The 22,451-nt window shown below is 43.4% G+C and overlaps 1 protein-coding gene across 2 annotated transcripts in view; it reads right to left on the bottom strand.

Annotated features, from left to right (window-relative positions):
- si:ch211-286b4.4 (uncharacterized) overlaps nucleotides 1–22,451 on the bottom strand; it is a 57,555-nt gene that overhangs the window by 11,007 nt on the left and 24,097 nt on the right. For both annotated transcript variants that reach the window (XM_065024648.1, XM_065024649.1), the window contains exons 27-40: nucleotides 22,034–22,198; nucleotides 21,384–21,535; nucleotides 20,339–20,507; nucleotides 19,853–19,961; nucleotides 16,977–17,113; nucleotides 16,628–16,753; nucleotides 16,137–16,316; nucleotides 15,200–15,424; nucleotides 14,858–14,984; nucleotides 14,524–14,723; nucleotides 13,820–14,032; nucleotides 8,890–9,035; nucleotides 8,591–8,718; nucleotides 5,470–5,617 (exon numbers count right to left, since the gene is read on the bottom strand). In XM_065024648.1, the coding sequence (XP_064880720.1) occupies nucleotides 5,470–5,617; nucleotides 8,591–8,718; nucleotides 8,890–9,035; nucleotides 13,820–14,032; nucleotides 14,524–14,723; nucleotides 14,858–14,984; nucleotides 15,200–15,424; nucleotides 16,137–16,316; nucleotides 16,628–16,753; nucleotides 16,977–17,113; nucleotides 19,853–19,961; nucleotides 20,339–20,507; nucleotides 21,384–21,535; nucleotides 22,034–22,198 (2,225 nt within the window). The remainder of the gene's footprint in view (nucleotides 1–5,469; nucleotides 5,618–8,590; nucleotides 8,719–8,889; nucleotides 9,036–13,819; nucleotides 14,033–14,523; nucleotides 14,724–14,857; nucleotides 14,985–15,199; nucleotides 15,425–16,136; nucleotides 16,317–16,627; nucleotides 16,754–16,976; nucleotides 17,114–19,852; nucleotides 19,962–20,338; nucleotides 20,508–21,383; nucleotides 21,536–22,033; nucleotides 22,199–22,451) is intronic.

Raw genomic sequence — 22,451 nt, 5'->3', positions numbered from 1 at the left:
GCCTCTAAAAGAAGAAGTTACAGGTCTGTGAGAGCCAGAAATATTGCTTGTTTGTAGGTGACCAAATACTAATTTTCCACCATAATTTGCAAATAAATTCATTAAAATTCCTACAATGTGATTTTCAGGAATTTTTTTTCTCATTTTGTCAGTCATAGTTGAAGTGTACCTATGATGAAAATTACAGGCCTGTCTCATCTTCTTGGGAGAACTTGCACAATTGGTGGCTGACTAAATACTTTTTTGCCCCACTGTATGGATGTTACATTTTACTTTATGGGTTGGTTACGTAGGCTTCTTCTAACCCATCGCTTTCTACTACATATAATAATACGATTAAATTACATCTTTACATAAAAAAAATGTATTCTATCAGAATTACAGTCATTCCAATACATGTTATACCCCTTGATCTTCAAGAATAGTACTTGGAAATGTAGAAGTATAGATTAGCCAAATTGTTTTACCTGAGTGTAACCCCAAAACGAAGGACTTATTCGCCAGCCCTACTCTGTTGTTTATGATGTTGTTGTCATGGAGGACTGATTGGGCTCATTGATTAGAGTTGAAAAATAATTGCTTTGAGCTTTGAGCACTACTGAAAAGTGCTATTTACATGTGAAAAAGTAATGCCATATGCTGCATTTGCTATAGGCCTACTGTTTACCTTTTTGTTGGTGACACTTTGATCTCTTGATCATATGCAACTGTTGAAATGGCAAATCCACAGATGAAATAATAACAAAAAACAGTTGCCCCAACTCTGTTCTGGTAAAAAGCTGAGAGATGGGCCTGGAGAAATGTAACCACTCTCAGATTAATAGACAGAGTTATGGATGCAAGGATATCCATGATATCAAAACTATTGTTTTAACCACATTATGAGGCTATACAATGTTTGTTTACATTTACAATGTTGACAAACATTGGAGTAAAACACGGTTGGTTATATGTTGGGTTCTCATGGACTGTGATAGTTAAACTAAGTTCATGAGGCATTTATAAGTTATATTCTTCAAGAATCAATGGATATATATACAGTACCAGTCAAAAGTTTGGACACACCTACTCATTCAAGGGTTTTTCTTTATTTTTTACTATATTCTAAATTGTACTGTAGAATAATAGTGAAGACATTAAAACTATGAAATAACACATACGGAACCATGTAGTAACCATAAAAGTGTTAAACAAATCAAAATATACTTTAGATTTTAGATTCTTCAAAGTAGCCACACTTTGCCTTGATGACAGCTTTGCAAACTCTTGGCATTCTCTCTACCAGCTTCATGAGGTAGTCACCTGGAATGCATTTCAATTAACAGGTATGCCTTGTTAAAAGTTAATTTGTGGAATTTCTTTCCTCCTTAGTGCGTTTGAGACAATCAATTGTGTTGTGACAAGGTAGGGGTGGTATAAAGAAGATAGCCCTATTTGGTAAAAGACCATGCACATATTATGGCAAGAACAGCTCAAATAAGCAAAGAGAAACAAAAGTCCATCATTACTTTAAGAAATAAAGGTCAGTCAATCTGAAAAATGTCAAAAACTTTGAAGTGCAGTCGCAAAAACCACCAAGCGCTATGATGAAACTAACTCTCATGAGGACCGCCACAGGAAAGGAAGAACCAGAGTTACCTCTGCTGCAGAGGATAAGTCTATTAGAGTTACCAGCCTCAGAAATTGCAGCCCAAATAAATGCTTCACAAAGTTAAAGTAACAGACACATCTCAACATTAACTGTTCAGAGGACACTGTGTGAATCAGGTCTTCATGGTTGAATTGCTGCAAAGAAACCACTACTAAAGGACAACAATAAGAAGAAGAGACTTCCTTGGGCCAAGAAACACGAGCAATGGACATCAGACCGGTGGAATCTGTCCTTTGGTCTGATGAGTACAAATTTGAGATTATTGGTTCTAACCGCCGTGTCTTTGTGAGACGCAGAGCAGGTGAAGGAATGATCTCTGCATGTGTGGTTCCCACCAAGAAGCATGGAGGAGGTGTGATGGTGTGGGGGTGCTTTGCTGGTGACACTGTCAGGGGTTTTTGTTCAATTCAAGGCACACTTAACCAGCATGGCTACCACAGCATTCTGCAGCGATACGCCATCCCATATGGTTTACGCTTAGTGGGACTATCATTTGTTTTTCACCAGGAAAATGACCCAACACACCTTCAGGCTGTGTAAGGGCTATTTGACCAAGAAAGAGAGTGATGGAGTGCTGCATCAGATGACCTGGTCTCCACAATCACCCGACCTCAACCCAATTGAGATGGTTTGGGATGAGTTGGACCGCAGAGTGAAGGAAAGCAGCCAACAAGTGCTTGGCATAGACTGTTGGAAAAGACTGTTGGAAAGACTGTTGGAAAAGCATTCCTCATGAAGCTGGTTGAGAGAATGTCAAGAGTGTGCAAAGCTGTCTTCAAGGCAAAGGGTGGCTACTTTGAAACATTTGTATAACCCTTTTTTGGTTACTACATGATTCCATATGTGTTATTTCATAGTTTTGTTTCTACAATGTAGAAAATAGTAAAAATCAAGAAAAACCCTTGAATGAGTAGGTGTGTTCAAACTTTCGATGGCAGGGTAGCCTAGTGGTTAGAGCGTTGGAGCGTTGGACGGAAGGTTGTAAGTTCAAATCCCCGAGCTGACAAGATACAAATCTGTTGTTCTTCCCCTGAACAGGCAGTTAACCCACTGTTCCTAGGCCGTCATTGAAAATAAGAATTTGTTCTTAGCTGACTTGCCTAGTTAAATAAAGGTAAAAAAATATATATATTTATACGTGTATATACACTGCTCAAAAAAATAAAGGGAACACTTAAACAACACAAGGTAACTCCAAGTCAATCACACTTCTGTGAAATCAAACTGTCCACTTAGGATGCAACACTGATTGACAATAAATTTCACATGCTGTTGTGCAAATGGAATAGACAACAGGTGGAAATTAGAGGCATTTAGCAAGACATTCGCATTAAAGGAGTGGTTCTGCAGGTGGGGACATCAGACCACTTCTCAGTTCCTATGCTTCCTGGCTGATGTTTTGGTCACTTTTGAATGCTGGCGGTGCTTTCACTCTAGTGGTAGCATGAGACGGAGTCTACAACCCACACAAGTGGCTCAGGTAGTGCAGCTCATCCAGGATGGCACATCAATGCGAGATGTGGCAAGAAGGTTTGCTGTGTCTGTCAGCGTAGTGTCCAGAGCATGGAGGCGCTACCAGGAGACAGGCCAGTACATCAGGAAACGTGGAGGAGGCCGTAGGAGGGCAACAACCCAGCAGCAGGACCGCTACCTCCGCCTTTGTGCAAGGAGGAGCACTGCCAGAGCCCTGCAAAATGACCTCCAGCAGGCCACAAATGTGCATGTGTCTGCTCAAACGGTCAGAAACAGACTCCATGAGGGTGGTATGAGGGTCCGACGTCCACAGGTGGGGGTTGTGCTTACAGCCCAACACCGTGCAGGACGTTTGACATTTGCCAGAGAACACCAAGATTGGCAAATTCGCCACTGGCGCCCTGTGCTCTTCACAGATGAAAGCAGGTTCACACTGAGTACATGTGACAGACGTGACAGTCTGGAGACGCCATGGAGAACGTTCTGCTACCTGCAACATCCTCCATTATGACCGGTTTGGGTGTGGGTCAGCCATGGTGTGGGGTGGCATTTCTTTGGGGGGCCGCACAGCCCTCCATGTGCTCGCCAGAGGTAGCCTGACTGCCATTAGGTATCGAGATGAGATCCTCAGACCCCTTGTGAGACCATATGCTGGTGTGGTTGGCCCTGGGTTCCTCCTACTGCAAGACAATGCTCGACCTCATGTGGCTGGAGTGTGTCAGCAGTTCCTGCAAGAGGAAGGCATTGATGCTATGGACTGGCCCACCCGTTCCCCAGACCTGAATCCAATTGAGCACATCTGGGACATCATGTCTCGCTCCATCCTCCAACTCCACGTTGCACCACAGACTGTCCAGGAGTTAGCGGATGCTTTAGTCCAGGTCTGCGAGGAGATCCCTCAGGAGACCATCCGCCACCTCATCAGGAGCATGCCCAGGCGTTGTAGGGAGGTCATACAGGCACGTGGAGGCCACACACACTACTGAGCCTCATTTTGACTTGTTTTAAGGACATTACATCAAAGTTGGATCAGCCTGTAGTGTGGTTTTCTACTTTGATTTTGAGTGTGACTCCAAATCCAGACCTCCATGGGTTGATAAATTTGATTTCCATTGATCATTTTTGTGTGATTATGTTGTCAGCACATTCAACTATGTAAAGAAAAAAGTATTTAATAAGAATATTTCATTCATTCAGATCTAGGATGTGTTATTTTAGTGTTCCCTTTATTTTTGTGAGCAGTGTATATATAATTCAGTCCAACAATGGATGTAACTACAGATTGCCCCTTTAAGTCTATCAAAAGCGTGCGAGTTTGAGCATGTATCCATTAGGCCTATGGATTTATATTTTTATCGGCATGAATTAGACTGAGCAATTAAAGCCCCACTTTTATTCCATAGGCCGGGATCCGCACTACACAGCTATTGTGAGAGCCCATTTTTCAGTGGCTGTCGATTGGTTTCAAAAACAACGATTGATAGGCAGCTTAAACTTCTTGAACTCAACCAATATTGGGTTCAAATACACATTTAGACTTGTGAACAGCCATCCACAACAACCACAGCCCGTAAGGAGCAAACAGCTAATTGAGAGAGCAGCATTGTGATTCACATCAATGCGCTATGTAGATATCAATAGTAAGTGATATCCGTATCGCCGTAGACTACACCACTGCTGTCATCCTTACCACCAAGCGTTTATTCAAGTTGGATAATCTTTGGATGCCGACAGCAGTCGCACCATTGGAAGACATAGCTTGGACTGTAGCCTACAAAAGCCTATTCCTGCTCCTTTCCTGTGATCCATCAAGCACATTTGGTGTGTCATCATTGTGGTCTCTGACAAACTTAAACTCGGGCCTTTTTTTCAGTGCTGATTTGAATGTCATTGAGAAAACAGAGAAGTGTCAAAAGGAATCCTCGAAGTAATCATGTCGTTTTTCTAAAGTATCTGTAATCTGATTACAATTTGTTTGTTGATGTAAAGGATTACAGTTACTGTTTTTTTTTTGTCATCCCTTACATGTAACAGATTACATGTAATCCGTTACTCCCCAACCCTGATCACACTGCAGCTATCTCTGTGTCCATACTGTATGTGCTGAAGCTAACTCTAGTTTTCAAACATTGCCATGTGTCATACATGTCATGCCATCACAACGACAACAGAGTTGGCTATAGCACATACAATATGGTTTTGAGGCTACTGAAGCAATCTTGGGCACAGTCATGTGATGGAGGTCAGGTCCCCAGAGTGTGTGACCTCTCAGAAAGATCCAAATGGATAGGGCCATAAGGCTGTACAGTAAGCATGCGGTGGTGGCTGGTGGTGGTGGTGCTCACTCTGCTCCACACTCGGCTTTCATCTGGCTCTTTGATCCCCAGCAGCAGCTGTCCATCTGGGGAGAGCCTGGCAGAGATGTGGGGCAGTCTGGACAGACACGAGGTGTTGCACAGCTCCTCTGCTGATACGTAGCGCTCACAGTGGCAGCTGATGAGGAGAGAGAGACTTTAAGCTGCTGAGTTGGAAGTAGGAGGGATTTACAGTATATAGTCTACTATACATAATGGAATAGATTAATATAAAATAGATCTGCTTATAGACAAATATGACTGAACAGACATTTTTGTCTAAAGCGACTTACAGTAAGTACCGTTCTAAAGTTTGGGGTCACTTAGTAATGTCCTAGTTTTTGAAAGAAAAACACATTTTTGGTCCATTAAAATAACATCAAATTGATCAGAAATACAGTGTAGACATTGCTAATGATGTAAATGACTACTGTAGCTGGCAACGGCTGATTTTTAATGGAATATCTACATAGGCGTACAGAGGCCCATTACCAGCAACCATCACTCCTGTGTTCCAATGGCACGTTGTGTTAGCTAATCCAAGTTAATCATTTTAAAAGGCTAATTAGTCATTAGAAAACCCTTTTGCAATTATGTTAGCATAGCCGAAAACTGTTGTCCTGATTAAAGAAGCAATAAAACTGGTCTTCTTTAGACTAGTTGAGTATCTGGAGCATCAGCATTTGTGGGTTTGATTACAGGCTCAAAATGGCCAGAAACAAAGAACTTTCTTCTGAAACTCGTCAGTCTATTCTTGTTCTGAGAAATGAAGGCTATTCCATGCGAGAAATTGCCAAGAAACAGAAGATCTCGTACAACGCTGTGTACTACTCCCATCACAGAACAGCGCAAGCTGGCTCTAACCAGAATAGAAAGGGGAGAAGGAGGCCCCGGTGCACAACTGAGCAACTGAGCAAGAGGACAAGTACATTAGAGTGTCTAGTTTGAGAAACAGATGCCTCACAAGTCCTCAACTGGCAGCTTCATTAAATAGTACCTGCAAAACACATGTCTCAAAGTCAACAGTGAAGAGGCGACTCCGGGATGCTGGCGTTTTAGGCAGAGTTCCTCTGTCCAGTGTCTGTGTTCTTTTGCCCATCTTAATCTTTCATTTTTATTGGCCAGTCTGGGATATAGCTTTTTCTTTGCAACTCTGCCTAGAAGGCCAGCATCCCAGAAGTCGCCTCTTCACTGTTGACGTTGAGACTGGTGTTTTGCAGTTGCCTCTGTATGCCTATGTACAGTCGTGGCCAAAAGTTTTGAGAATGACACAGATATCAATTTCCAGAATGTTATGAGGAGTGATCAGATGAATTTCAATTAATTGCAAAGTCCTTCTTTGCCATGCAAATTAACTGAATCCCCCAAAAAACATTTCCACTGCATTTCAGCCCTGCCACAAAAAGACCAGATGACATCATGTCTGTGATTCTCTCGTTAACACGAGTGTGAGTGTTGACGAGGACAAGGCTGGAGATCACTCTGTCATGCTGATTGAGTTCAAATAACAGACTGGAAGCTTCAAAAGGAGGGTGGTGCTAGGAATCATTGTTTTTCCTCTGTCAACCATGGTTACCTGCTTCGCGCAAAAAGGTCTTCACAGGCAAGGATATTGCTGCCAGTAAGATTGCACCTAAATCAACCATTTATCGGATAATCAAGAACTTCAAGGAGAGTGGTTCAATTGTTGTGAAGAAGGCTTCAGGGCGCCCAAGAAAGTCCAGCAAGTGCCAGGACCGTCTCCTAAAGTTGATTCAGCTGCAGGATCGGGGCACCACCAGTACAGAGCTTGCTTAGGAATGGCAGCAGGCAGGTGTGAGTGCATCTGCACACACAGTGAGGTGAAGACTTTTGGAGGATGACCTGGTGTCAAGAAGGGCAGCAAAGAAGCCACTTCTCTTATCCGTAAAAAAGCTTGTCCGGAGCAGACAAGGTGGGCGCTACCATCAGTCGTGTGTCATGCCAACAGTAAAGCATCCTGAGACCATTCATGTGTGGGGTTGCTTCTCAGTTAAGGGAGTGGGATCACTCACAATTTTGCCTAAGAACACAGCCATGAATAAAGAATGGTACCAACACATCCTTTGAGAGCAACTTCTCCCAACCATCCAGGAACAGTTTGGTGATGAACAATGCCTTTTCCAGCATGATGGAGCACCTTGCCATAAGGCAAAACTGTTAACTAAGTGGCTCGGGGAACAAAACATTGATATTTTGGTTCCATGGCCAGGAAACTCCCCAGACCATAATCCCTTTGGGAACTTGTGGTCAATTCCAACTATTGATTATGCAAGAATGGGCTGACATCAGCCAGGATGTGGCCCAGAAGTTAATTGATAGCATGCCAGGGTCGGATTGAAGAGGTCTTGAAAAAGAAGGGTCAACACTGCAAATATTGATACTTTGTATCAACTTCATGTAATTGTCAATAAAAGCCTTTAACACTTATGAAATGCTTGTAATTATACTTCAGTATTCAAGTATCTAAAGACACTGAAGCAGCAAACTTTGTGGAAATTAATATTTGTGTCATTCTCAAAACTTTTGGCCACAACTGTCGATATTCCATTAAAATATCAGCCGTTTCCAGCTTCAATAGTCATTTACAACATTAACAATGTCTACACTGTATTTCTGATCAATTTGATGTTATTTTAATGGACAAAAAATGTGATTTTCTTTCAAAAACAAGGACATTTCTAAGTGACCCCAAACTTCTGAAAAGTAGTGTACATAGTATTTGTGATCCTTGCGGGGACTGAACCAACCACCTTGTGTTGCGAGCGCCACACTCGTACCAACTGAGCCACACAGGAGGGTTGATAAAAGGACACTGGACAACTGTAACATTAAACAATATTACAGTTAATTCAATAGACCAGAGATAGTTTTGAATAAGCAAACAGTAAAATACAAATATTGGACATGGTACAAATTGGACATGTGGTCTTCTGCAGCTCAGTTGGTAGAGCTTGGTGCTTGTAATGCCAGAATGGTAGGTTCAATTCCCAGGACCACCCATGTATGCCTGCATGACTGTAAGTTACTTTGGATAAATGTGTCTACTCAACGGCACATATTACATTGACTGTTGTGTTGACAGAGTACTCACATGCCCATCTCCACATCCAGACTCCCTCCCTGAGGTCCACAGGTGACGTTACAGGAGTGGTGAGAGGGTGAGACACACTCTCTGGATGCAGCCAGGCGCACCTGTCCTGCACTGCAGCGCTTGTTCACCTACAGAACAGAGAGGGTTCCTACTCTTATTGCCTCCATTAGTGCAGCAGGATAAAAACATGGACTCATAAAGGAACAGTTTTAAAACATGACAAGTGTCATGTGTGGTTACATCTGTATCCGAGCAGCCAAACAGAGATGCATCCGACTACGCTGATTGCTGAATCTAACCTCAGGCTGGCAGTCCAGTTCACTGTCAGAGCTGGAGATCTTGAAATCCAGATTGTTGTAGAAAATAAAGCCGGTTCGACACAGACAGGAGCCGTCTGAGTGCTGGAAAGCACGGTTCTTCCCAAGGCAGGTGCAGGAAGAGGCCCCTGTGGTATATTTAAGTCAAGATGTGATACTTAGGCTGCATTTATACAGGCAGCCAAAGTCTGTTATTTTGCCCAATTATTGGTAATTGTTTGGTGAAAAGGCCAGTTAGTGGTTAGAAAGATCAAAATTGGTCTGTCTGGGTAAATGCAGCCTTATTGAAGCACACTTTCAAACTGATATGAGGCAACATCAAATGTAAGTCATATATTATATTTATGGCCCTGTGTTTTGGACAATCATGTCACATGACCTTTACATAAATCTTTATTTAAAGCTTCATCAAACTTTCTTTTCATGTCAGATGGTCCAGCAATATCTTCAGACAATTGCTTACATTTTTTGTTGTTGTAATTTTGTATTCCTGGAAAAGGCTCAAAAAAAGGTTACGACATATCTCCTTAGCTGAAAATGTTGATTTGGTGTGGGAGCAAACAGCACTTTTTAAAAGAGACGGGATTCACCTTTAACGCAGGGGTTCCAGGATTAATTCCAGCAACATTGCAAACTGTTTTAGAGACTGATGACCTGGGTCTAGTTGTGTTCCAGTCCTCCCTTTCATAATTAGTAACAGAGGACATGAGAGCATAATTACACTATACAGTACATACAAAAGTATGTGGTCACGCCTTCAAATGAGTGGATTCAGCTATTTCAGCCACACCAGTTGATGACAGGTATATAAAATCAAATACACAGCCATGCAATCTCCATGGACAAACACTGATAGTAGAATGGCCTTATAGGATGCCACCTTTCCAACAAGTCAGTTCATCACATTTCTGCCCTGCTACAGCTGCCATGGTCAACTGTAAGTGCTGTTGTTGTGAAGTGGAAACGTCTAGGAGCAACCACGGCTCAGCCTCGAAGTCTTAGGCCACACAAGTTCACAGAACGGGAACGCCGAGTGCTGAAGCGCGTAGCCTGCAAAGGCCGTCTTTCTTCGGTTGCAACACTCACTACAGAGTTACAAACTTCCTCTGGAAGCAACGTCAGCACAAGAACTGTTTGTCGGCAGCCAAATGAAATGGGTTTCTATGGCCGAGCAAGCCGCACACAAGCCTAAGATCACCATGCGCCATGCCAAGCGTCAGCTAGAGTGGTGTAAAGCTCACCGCCATTGGACTCTGGAGCAGTGGAAAGGCGTTCTCTGGAGTGATGAATCACACTACACCATCTGGCAGTCCGACAGACAAATCTAGGTTTGGTAGATGCCTGGAGAATGCTACCTGCCCGAATGCATAGTGCCAACCAAACTAAAGTTTGGTGGAGGAGGATTAATGGTCTGGGGGCTGTTTTCATGTTTTGGGCTAGGTCCCTTAAGTGAAGGAAAATCTTAACGCTACAGCATACAATGACATTCTAGACGATTCTAGAAGATTCTGTGCTTCCAACTTTGTGGCAACAGTTTGGGGAAGGCCCTTTCCTGTTTCAGCATGACAATGCCCCTATGAACAAAGCGAGGTCAATACAGAAATGGTTTGTCGAGATTGGTGTGAAAGAAGTTGACTGGCAAGCACAGAGCCCTGACCTCAACTCCATTGAACACATTTGGAATGAATTGGAACACCAACTCCGAGCCTGGCCTAATCGCCTAACATCAGTGCCCGACCTCACTAATGCTCTTGTGGCTGCACGAGTCCCTGCAATGAACTCAATGGATGAAGAGGGGCGCACTCCTCATATACAGTGCATTCCGAAAGTATTCAGACCCCTTGACTTTTTCCACATTTTGTTACATTACAGCCTTATTCCAAAATGGATTAAATAGCTTTTTTCCAACATCAATCTACACACAATACCACATAACAACAAAATGAAAACAGATTTTTCACCTTATTTACATAAGTATTCAGACCCTTTGCCTTAAGACTCAAAATTGACCTCAGGTGCATCCTTTTTTCCACTCATCCTTCAGAAGTTTCTACAACTTGACTGGAGTCCACCTGTTGTCAATTCAATTGATTGGACGATGATGATGATAAGGAAAGGAAGGCCCCTGTCTATATAAGGACGCACAGTTGAAAGTGCATGTCAGAGCAAAGACCAAGCCATGAGGTCGAGGGTTAATTGTCTGTAGAGCTCCGAGACAGTGCAAAAAAGGTATTAGGTGAACAATAGGTAAGTAAAAAAATAAAACAACAGCAAAAAGACAAGCTATATACAGTAGTGAGGCTATAAAAGTAGCAAGGCTACATACAGACACCGGTAATTCAGGCTGATTGAGGTAGTAAGTACATGTAGATATTGTTAAAGTGACTATGCATATATGCTGAACAGAGAGTAGCAGTAGCGTAAAAGAGGGGTTGGCGGGTGGTGGGACACAATGCAGATAGCCCGGTTAGCCAATATGCGGGAGCACTGGTTGGTCGGCCCAATTGAGGTAGTATGTACATGAATGTGTAGTTAAAGTGACTATGCATATATGATAAACAGAGAGTAGCAGCAGCGTGAAAGGGGTTGGGGGGGGGCACACAATGCAAATAGTCCGGGTAGCCATTTGACTACCTGTTCAGGAGTCTTATGGCTTGGGGGTAAAAACTGTTGAGAAGCCTTTTCGTCCTAGACTTGGCACTCCTGTACCGCTTGCCATGCGGCAGTAGAGAGAACAGTCTATGACTGGGGTGGCTGGGGTCTTTGACAATTTTTAGGGCCTTCCTCTGACACCGCCAAGTGTAGAGGTCCTGGATGGCAGGCAACTTAGCCCCAGTGATGTACTGGGCCGTACGCACTACCCTCTGTAGTGCCTTGCGGTCAGAGGCTGAGCAATTGCCATACCAGGCAGTGATGCAACCAGTCATGCTCTCGATGTTGCAGCTGTAGAACCTTTTGAGGATCTCAGGACCCATGCCAAATCTTTTTAGTTTCCTGAGGGGGAATAGGCTTTGTCGTGCCCTCTTCACGACTGTCTTGGTGTGTAAATGGAAGGAGTTTGGAACCACCAAGACTCTTCTTAGAGCTGGCTACCTGGTCAAACTGAGCAATTGGGGTAGAAGGGCCTGAGTCAGGGGAGGTGACCAAGAACCCGATGGTCACTCTGACAGACCTCCAGAGTTCCTCTGTGGAGATGAGAGACCCATCCAAAAGGTCAACCATCTATGCAGCACTCCACCAATCAGGCCTTTGTGATAGAGTGGTGAGACGGAAGCTACTCCTCAGTAAAGGACACATGACAGCCCACTTGGAGTTTGCCTAAAGGCACCTAAAGGACTCTCAGACCATGAGAAACAAGATTCTCGGATCTGATGATACTGAGATTGAACTCTTTGGCCTGAATGCCAAGCGCCAAGTCTGGAGGAAACCTGGCACCATCCCTACGGTGAAGTATGGTGGTGGCAGCATCATGTTGTGGGGATGCTTTTCAGCGGAAGGGACTGAGAAACTAGTCAGGACTGAGGGAAAGGTGAACGGAGCAAAGATCATTGATGAAAACCTGCTCCAGAGCGCTCAGGACCTCAGACTGGGGCGAAGGTTCACCTTCCAACAAGACAACAACCCTAAGCAAACGTCCAAGCCAATGCAGGAGTGGCTTCGGGACAAGTCTCTGAATGTCCTTTAGTGGCTCAGCTAGAACCCGGACTAGAACCCAATCAAACATCTCTGGAGAGAACCTGAAAATAGCTGTGCGGCAACATTCCCCATCCAACCTGATAGAGCTTGAGAGGATCTGCAGAGAAGAATGGGAGGAAGTCCCTAAATACAGGTGGGCCAAGCTTGTAGTGTCATACCCAAGAAAATGTAATGCTGTAATCGCTGCCAAAGGTGCTTCACCAAAGTACTGAGTAAAGGGTCTGAATACTTATGTAAATGTGATATTTCCAATTTCCTTTTCTTTTTTATATAAATTTGAAAAACATTTTTTTGGTTACTACATGATTCAAGATGTGTTATTTAATATTATTTTACATTGTAGAAAATAGTAAAAAAAAAAAAAAATTAAAAACTTGAATGAGTAGGTGTGTCCAAACTTTTGACTGGCACTGTATATATAGTAAGAAACCATTTATTATGTTTTCAAACTACACAAATCCTCAGTTTCAGGCAAACGTTATATGCTTTTGCCCAAGGGTATGGGGAGGTGTGTCCCTTTGCGATTCACAATATAATATTTTATAGCCCACATTCATATATATGGAAGTACATATATATATATATATGGAACTTTAGTTGTTTACATCATTCTGTATGTAAAAATATGCTCACACTTCAGAATAGGGAAAACATTTTGAGGTACTTTGCCCTTATTAGTCCCACATTGAGACAGCTTACTAAGAATCGGTTTCCTGTTTAACTCACTCTTTATTAAGTATAAATATACCTTTATTACAGCTAAAAATTAGGTTATTACGGATTGGCCAGTATTACATGACTTATAATGTTTAAGTAACAAATCACTTAATTAAGGCATGATATATTGCTAATAAGACCTAATAAGGCCTTATAAGCTACTTATATACATACCTATAAACTACAAATTAGTGGTTCACATGCGTACCTTAAAATAAAGTGGTACCATTATTATTATTATTATTATAATAATGAGAACCTGTTCTCAACTAGCTTACCTGGTTAAATAATAAAGGTTAAACACAAAAATTATTATTATAAAACATCAAGGTAATGTGACAAGATAGTCCAAAACACATGGCCCTCATTATGTTACCTGAAAATGCGCTCGTACACACAAACACAAACACACAAAGGGTCAGGAGTTGTTCCTGGTCGTTGTCATGTGATCAGGAAAAACACCCGGGCCTTATGGTGTAGTACACCTGTTTGATCGGACCTTGGGGTGCAGTAGAGGAACTTCCGCAGGGGAAACAGGCTCTCTGGGCAGCCAGATGGTTGAAGGTATCAGTTGGACATGGGTAGCAGTCCTCCACATGTTCAGCGTTGGAGAGATTACCAAAAGAACCAGGGGGGCAAGGGACAGGACTGGATGAGCCCAGCGGACACACGTAGCCCAGGGGACAGGGGTTGCTGTGGTAGTGCTCTGTCCCTGATGGACAGAAAAGAAATCAGCTTTACGGTTTAAGGAAACATTTGAAATCAAGAAAGATGAAAAGTGTGTTGGATGGAATGATGGATAAATGGATGAAGAAAGAAGAATAGATAGATGACTAAATGTTGGAAAAAGGAAGGCTTGAAGAATGGATAGGTGTGTGGATGGGAAGGAAGACGACGGTATGATGGATGGAGGATGGTTCGTTGGATTCATTTAAGTAGGCAAGAAGGTATTAGTCTCGTACGAACCACCCTCGTCTCACAAGCAAGCTTACATTTTGTTTCCCTACATGGTAGCTGGGGATGGTTCGTACGAGGCTAAGAAGGTATAGGTAGATAGATAAAACTTTGAAAGATGTGTGGATCAGTGGAAACTGGAAGGATGAACGAATGGATAAAAGACGGTTGGAAAGACAGATTGTGGAAAGGATAGCTAAATCTTGCTGAAGCAATCACACCAAACCAAAAGTAGCACAAACAGGTCACCTGGAGGGCAGTGGTACCCGGGTGGGCAGGTGAGGCACTGAGGTTGGGGGGACAGCCGAGGTCGGTAGGTCCCTGCCTCACACAGCCCACAGCTGCTGTCCTGGGAGGCTCTGGGGCCACTGGTGTTGAGGGGCACGGAGCCCCCCTCACAGGACAGCATGGCAGAGCTGTTGGCAGGACAGTAGTAGGGAAACGCGCAACTGTGGAAGGACCAATGATCAGATTTTCAATGTTATCTTCAAAGTAAATCATGGCATAAATGTTAAGGACCATAATGAATGTGCCTAGGAACTGGAGTAAGCATTACATCAGGTTTTGAGTTAGGCCTACTCACACTTGGTTTGGTGTGTTGTAGGTGTGAGATCCCTCTGGACAGAGGTAGCCTTCAGGACAGATGTCAGGCTCTGCAGTCTGGGGCCCACAGTAAGAGCCAGCCTTGCACAGCCTCTCTGAGACCGCACCTAACCAACATACATGCATGCACACACACGCGCACACACAACTACTAGATCAGGAAAAACTCTGAGCCCTCATACTTACTAGGGCCTGGGGTTTCCCTTTGTACGGTTGTTTGGTCAGCAAAAAAAAATACTTAACTAGTGCCTGGAGTTTTCCCAAGTCAAGTCGCACATGGTCAGGAAAAACTCCTGGCCCTAAGACATAAATCATCACCTACCAGGGGGACACTGGAACGAGGCTCTACAGGAGATTCCAGCAATGTTGGGCTGCCCTGTGGACATGGGGTCTGGGCAGTAGGTGCCCCCCGCACACGGCTCACACTGACTGGCAGCTGCCGCCCCTGGAAGGGGCCTCATGGTACCCACAGGGCATAGTATAGGTAGACCAGTGCCACTGCACCAGTAGCCCGGGGGACAGGGGTAGCCAGAGTAATCTGTAAAACCTGAAAAAAGAACCCAGGGAGAGCAAACACTGTAAAAGTCCACTGGTGATTTGAGCCTAATGATTACACTACAGCTTTATTCAAATGTAAATCAATGGGGTTGGAAGATAATTGTAGTTCTAATGGTATGCGGTTTGTCAAGGAAAGTAAATTAACTTTAGTTATCTGTAAATCCACAGGGTACTCATTTGTGTCGCCCCAGGAAAATGTGTTTTAAATTCCCCTTATTATGGCTCATTAACCACCACTGCTCTCCTATTTCAAGACTTAAAGGAATGTTGTCTTTCCCGGGGGAACTTTAGAATCAATGAAAAAAAGAGTGTATTATTGTGTCTAACAGAAACTTGCCTTCTGCTTTACTCCAACCCCTCCAAAAGACACATACACATGCAGAAGTCGGAGAGGTTGGAGCAGAGCAGACACGCTATGGAGCCCGTTGAGCAGTTTAGGGTTTCAGTGGCTTGCTCAAGGGCAAAACGGTAGGAGATGGCTTTAGAATCAATGGTAGGACCAGATTTGATCACCTGTCAGACATTTTCCCTGACACATTTTTTCCCCTGACCGAAATGTTTTCCTTGTCAGACATTGTTTCCCTGTCCGACCAGCAACCCTCGGTTGCTAGCCCGCTTTTCTAACCTCTAGGCTTCCTGTCGCCCCAATGCTACAGTAATGGTATTGTAAGATATTGCAGTCTAAGTTGTTTCAGTCTGACCTGTAGAGTTACAGTAGAATCCAGGGGGACAGGGGTGGCAGTCCCCCTTGCTGGCTGCCCCGGGTGTGGATCTGTAGGTAAATAACGGACATTCCCTGGGTTCAGTCCCTCCCTCGTAGTCACTACCAACCACCCCATCACAGTAGTGACCAGCAGGACAGAGGTGCAGGACAGGGTCACCTGTAGAAGAGTTCAATGGAATTCTAAAAATGTCTGGTTCGTGGATAAAACACTAAGGGTGCCTCGCAGACATGGCTTCAAATGCTATTTGAAATCATTTTAAATTATTTAACCGTGCTAGATTGAGCTGCCTGTTGCAATGGAACCAATATAAATGTCCCATAAGTAGTTGAAAGATCTCAAATATTATTTTAACCTAGGTCTGGTGTCTCATAGTACAACATGTCTTTGAACTCCAATGTTTTGATTAAAATGGGAAGAAAGAATAAGCATCATAAGGCATCATTATTATTATTAGGCGTTATAATGACCTTTTTTGCACCAGTGCTGTGGTGGACAAGACAGACAATCATGGATATTGGCTGCTCCAGGTAAAACTCTGATAGTGTTATCAGGGCAGACTTCAGGCTTCTCTGAACCTTCTGGGCAGTAGAATCCTGAGACAACAAAGACTCCCAATCATTACACATGAAAATCGATACTCAGACCTGTATGACCAAGTACTGTAACAACAAAACATCAAACACAGGAACTCCAAAATCGTAAGCCAAAATCTCTCATATCCAATAGACGGCCAATAAATGACCCCCTTGTAATCTTGGACCTTGAAATAAAACATTGTATGTTGTCCTGTTTTTGAACAACTCATAAGTGACCCACCTGCTGGACAGGGGCCGGCACACTGCATCCCCCATTCACACTGGCTCCAGTTGGAGTGAGGCCCCTGTGGCGTGAACTCAGAGCTGCCAGACATACACAGATACCCTGCTGCACAATGGCCCTTGATCTTACCAGCCCTACAGTTAGAATAGTTACAGTACATTATTAATGACCAGGGCCCGTATCCACAAAACATCTCAGAGTAGGAATTCTGATCTAGGATCTGTCCATATAATCGTATTAATTTTGATCTAAAATGCAAAACTGATCCTAGATCAGCACTCCTACTCTGAGACGCTTTGTGGATACAGGCACAGAGGATCTTATCACAACCTTACCTATGACTTTAAAATAAGTGCATTTATTTAAAAAAAAAAGTTTTAACTAGGCAGTCAGTGAAGAACCAATTCTTATTTACAAAATTTGCTTTGCGTCTGCCATCAAACATGCAGTTCATTACTTGTACATTAAGGTCTCCTTTCCCAGACACAGTCAAATAACTTAAAATTCATCTCTATGTGAAAATATACATATTTCCAAGAGCAACCGCGCTGTCCATGCGTTCAGCACATAAGCATTCATGGCAACATTGCTCAGGCTACTAAGCAAAGACTAGTAACATAATACAACTTAAAATATGCTATTCAGTTATTTTTAAATACATTTTCTTATTTCCATAATGTTTCTTGAGACCTTCCAAAACAAAATGATAATGGATTTCTTTGTGATTGATTTAACTCTTGAACTGTGGTATTTTTTTGTTGTTGTTTATTTTTTACATATAGCCTACATAACCTAGTGAAAATGCTATGTTTTTTTATAATAGTAAAATACCTTTATAAACACCACAAAATGAGTATTCTACTGATAGCCAGTGGGGCAGAAGTGCAATATAACGGCATTGCAATGGCCACATTCACACAGTACACAAAATAAGCAATTTCAAAGATGTTAATAATTGGCCCTCTGTTAGAATTATTATGAATAAATGAATAAACAATATCCCCATTTCAAATAGAACTGTAACTAAGTGAACATATACTCTGTTTTATTATATCGGATTAACAATATGAGTTCATAAAATGGGATTGTGTGACACAGACAAGGAGTAATTAAAGTTAATGAACACCATTCCAACTAGGAAGAAAGAAGTGGACTGTGTAAACAGATATGGTCGTTAACCTATGGTTGAACCGACGAAACTGAGCTCTGGGGTTTTTAGATAAGACAGTGAGTGCATTCCTAGGTTTTCTGTTAATTAGAACTGTCAGCTAAGTGGTGATCGATAATGTTGAGGGGTCAAAAGTTACCTGGGAGTGTGTTAGTAAGTTAGAATGAACTTTTCACCTCACTTTGTCCCTGTCGAGAGGAGGGGTTTCTGTTAAGCAATGAAATGACGTCATGTTTTGTATATAAACTGTTGCTCGTGGTGAAGTGTCAGCGCACTCCGAGAATAAATTCTGTTACCTATTATTGAAAAGACTGGTCTCTGTCTATTTTATGCAAACAAGAATCTTACAAATTCTCATAAAATAGATTAAGGGTTTTCAATTAATGAAAACACATTGGCATAATTAAATTACAGTAAAACCCTCTCTTGAACCCAGTGGTGGGCCGTCAGGGCCAGCAAGGCCTTCTCTGCTGGCCTAAACATCATCAGAATATAATTTTTTTTTAAATATATTTTCCCATAAATATGTATTAAATTATTCCCCAGAGTAAGAGTTATACTCTTCATTTCATAGCTTTCCTCTTGGTTGCACTGCTTCCAGCCCCAGGTTGAGATTTGGAGGGCTGGTCTTTATGTTAGATCTTTTATCCAATCATATTCAGCCATCATGTGTTGCCAGGGGTCTAAAATCTGCCCTCAGGCCTTCAGAATCAACAGTGCGGGCACTTGTAGCTTAAAGGGAATGGAAATGAAAATTTAGTGTCAACCAATCAGCTTTAGAGTTGGCTATTGTACGCCTGCTGGCTGGCTCCAGTGTTACACAGGAGCCTGCTAGAAGGCGTAGTGCGTGCACGTCTTTTGATTGGATTACCAATATTGAGAGGCAGGTCCTATATGGGCAGGTATATGCATACCTCAGAACTAGGAAACTGAATTTGATAAACTAATTAATTTGCGTACTACTAAGCTGTTTTTTAACCCACAATGGCGGAAGGAGGAGAAGATATCGATTTGGTCGAGGATATAATTATAACGCCATTCTCAAGACAAACTTTTCAAGAAAAGTTAGACATTGTCAGGAGAGGTCGCCCGACGCCGACGCTACAAAGCCTGTCACAGGCGGGAAAGGGGTTTCAAAGTTCCAACTACGAGCGCTGTCAATGGCTCACAGGCTCTGAGAAGCACTGCAAACTGTACTGCTGGGAATGCCTATTATTTGCAAGTGATAGATTTGGTGTTTGGAGCCACACTGGCTTTGCAAACTTGAGTTGTCTAACCAAGGCAGCAATGAGACACGGCTGGGCACTTTTGGGGACACCCGAGTGGATCTACAGCTCAACGAACAAGCGCGCAGGGCAACGGGAGCTGCACAATGAAAAGGTGTTGTACTCTTCCCCTGCAATTCTATGAATAAAAATGTCCATTTCAAGGTGACGCAACGCCTGGTTTTATACTGCGTTTCTTTCTAAATGTATAGTGTCTAGAGCCATGGCATCATAATGATGGTAATAAGAGGTGGATTCATTCGGGTGGGACTGTGTAGGACCTCACTGAAGGCCCAGCCCCCAGGCCCACGGCACGCCACTGCTTGAACCATAATCACCGAACTGCACATGCTTGAGGTCCTTTCTTATTTGGTACGTAGCTGAGAGTTTAGTGAGTAACTGTAGAGTGTTAATGAGAAGAAAGTGTTCTGTTATCGTACCTGCAGAACCTCCCTGGGAGGCAGGGCAGACACTCCCGCTCTTCCTGTAACCCCCCCTGGTCGGAAGGGGTGAACGTACCGTTGGGGCACGGCTGGGGAACCATGGTGGCTGGTAAAGACAAAGGTCAAAACAGTATGATAAGGTTGCATTTTTTGCAGTTGATGTTGAGGTTCTGTGTAGGCCTACACACCTAGACCAATTCCTAGTAACGCTTGTTGCATGGTAATCACGTTTTCGTATTTGGATTCTCGTAGATATGGGCCAGGTGAGTCTATATTAACTTAATATTGGTGTGTATAACTAATGCTTCGAGTCTCTCCTGATCCTGTGACCTGACCAGGAAAAACTGAACCATTGTAATAATGAACCCTTGACAAAGTCAATTAAGAGTCCTTGGGTTCATATCTAGGTCCCAGAGTGTTTCCTGGTACGGTCATATAGTCAGGAAAAACACCTGGCCCAACATTTAACCAATGTATGTGTACCTGCAGGGCAGAAGGAGTGAGGGGGGCAAGGCCAGGGCTCTCCAACAATGGCCTCCTCACAGTAGAAGCCTGGGCGGCATGGGATGCAGGAGTCAGAGCCTGGGTTGGGCTGGTACTCTCCTGTAGGACAGGGCAGGGCCAGGGGAGAGCCCTCTGGACAGTAGTGACCCTGGGTAGGGAGACATTTCAGTAGTCTCAGAGCTAGTCTCTTGGCCCTAACCCTTTAGTGTTTGCAGATCTGAAGTGTCTGGAAAGGTATGGTCTCACGTAGTCATACCTTCAAATCATGTTATTGTCATGCTGCTCCTCTTGCGAATTATTGAAATTGAAAGTCACCACAAAAAACGGCATACATCAACATATACTGAGTGTATAAAACATTAGGGACACCGGCTCTTTCCATGACATAGACTGACCAGGTGAATCCAGGTGAAAGCTATGATTCCTTATTGATGCCACTTGTTAAATCCAGTGAAATTTGCGTAGATGAAGGGGAGGAGACAGGTTAAAGAAGGATTTTTAAGCCTTGTGATAATTGAGACATTAATTGTGGATGTGTGCCATTCAGAGGGTGAATGGGCAAGACGCAAGATTTAAGTTCCTTTGAATGGGGTATGGTAGTAGGTGCTGGGTGTTGTACATGGATGGGTGTTGTACATGGATGAGCTGAGTTTGTCGAAGTCATTTGGTGCAGAGGATGTGGTTGAGTGGTAGCACAATCGACCCCAGAGACTGGGGTTTGATCCCTGCGTACATCACTCTTACTGTCTCCTCCTCATCTATCTACCCCTGTTTCTAGAACTGTTACCATTATTATTCATTACTACAGGACCTCAGAGATACGAACACGTCGGGAATGGTGGTCATTCAGAACACTGCAATGTCAAAAATCACATCAAACCACAAAAGAAAATATTTAATACATGTCCCGGTTTGATATTGACCATTCCTTTGACCAGTCAGTCCGCACATTGTGAGGTTCAAATCTTTGAGGTTCTACTGTAGTCCAGATGGACAGGAGTGAGGCAAGCAGGACAAGGCTCACCTTAGGGCAGAGGAAAGCATAGGGCGTGGTGGAGGAGAAGTCAAACGGGCAGTAGAAGCCAGCAGCACACAGACCACTGGGGGAGGCCAGGCCCTCAATGGAACAGTAGTGTCCATGGGGACAAGGGGAGCAGCTGTCTAAGGATAACCCACCTGTTGGATAACAGTAACAAAGGACATTCAGACTCTTACATTCGTTTAGCATTATTCAGATCACATCTTTGAATCAAGGCAATGTGCCGCCATGAGCCAGTAAGTATTCAGATCACTATTGACTCCTGATAAATGCATGCCATTTAGCAGTAAAGCGCAACATGCCGATATCAGCAACAACAAAAAAAGGTGTATCTGGTTTTAAAGGGCACTTTGTAGTTTACACTGAACCAATATGCAGTTATCAGGAGTCGACTGTACAAAATACACAAAAAAAACAGCACTAAGTAAGGCCAGGATTCAAATCAACGCAAATGAACAACCTGCTCACTGTCATAGACCTTTAAAGGCAATTCCCAGATGTTCTCTGAGATTGGGTCGCCGTGGATGTCAGCTCAAGCATATATCACCTTTAAAAGTCCATCGCAGTAGACAGGTCGTTAATCTGTGTTGGCTTGAATCCCAGCAAGAATCCTTATCACGCTGATGTATAAGTACCGGTGTGGTTTCGGATGCTGCCTGCAGGACATGGCAGTGGGGAGAGGGTCCCAGAAAGGCAATAGTGGCCCACAGGACAGGGCCCGTTCCTGGGAAAGATGGCTGAGCTCTGGGGAGCTGGACTATGTGCTCCACGCTGGCAGAAGTAGCCCTGCTGGCACTGGCCTGGTAACAACAACCAAACACAGAATCACACCAGCCTGTTTGCTTCTATACTCTATCCAGTCTGCTTCTCCTGCTTGGTTCCTTGCATAACATCTAGTCAATGGTCATCAGTGCAAGAAATTCATATTTAATATAAAACAAGGCAACAGTAAACAGTAAACACCCCCCCCCCCCCCCCCCGGCTGGAGTGATGTAAAGCTGGTCGCCATTAAAGAACTTGACTGGCCTGCACAGAGCTCTAACCTCAACCCCA

This window comes from Oncorhynchus nerka, linkage group LG11 (assembly GCF_034236695.1).
Source record: "Oncorhynchus nerka isolate Pitt River linkage group LG11, Oner_Uvic_2.0, whole genome shotgun sequence".
NCBI classification, from domain to species: domain Eukaryota; kingdom Metazoa; phylum Chordata; class Actinopteri; order Salmoniformes; family Salmonidae; genus Oncorhynchus; species Oncorhynchus nerka.
Note: the sequence above shows the minus strand (reverse complement) of the source record. Positions and strands in the feature narration are given on the sequence as shown.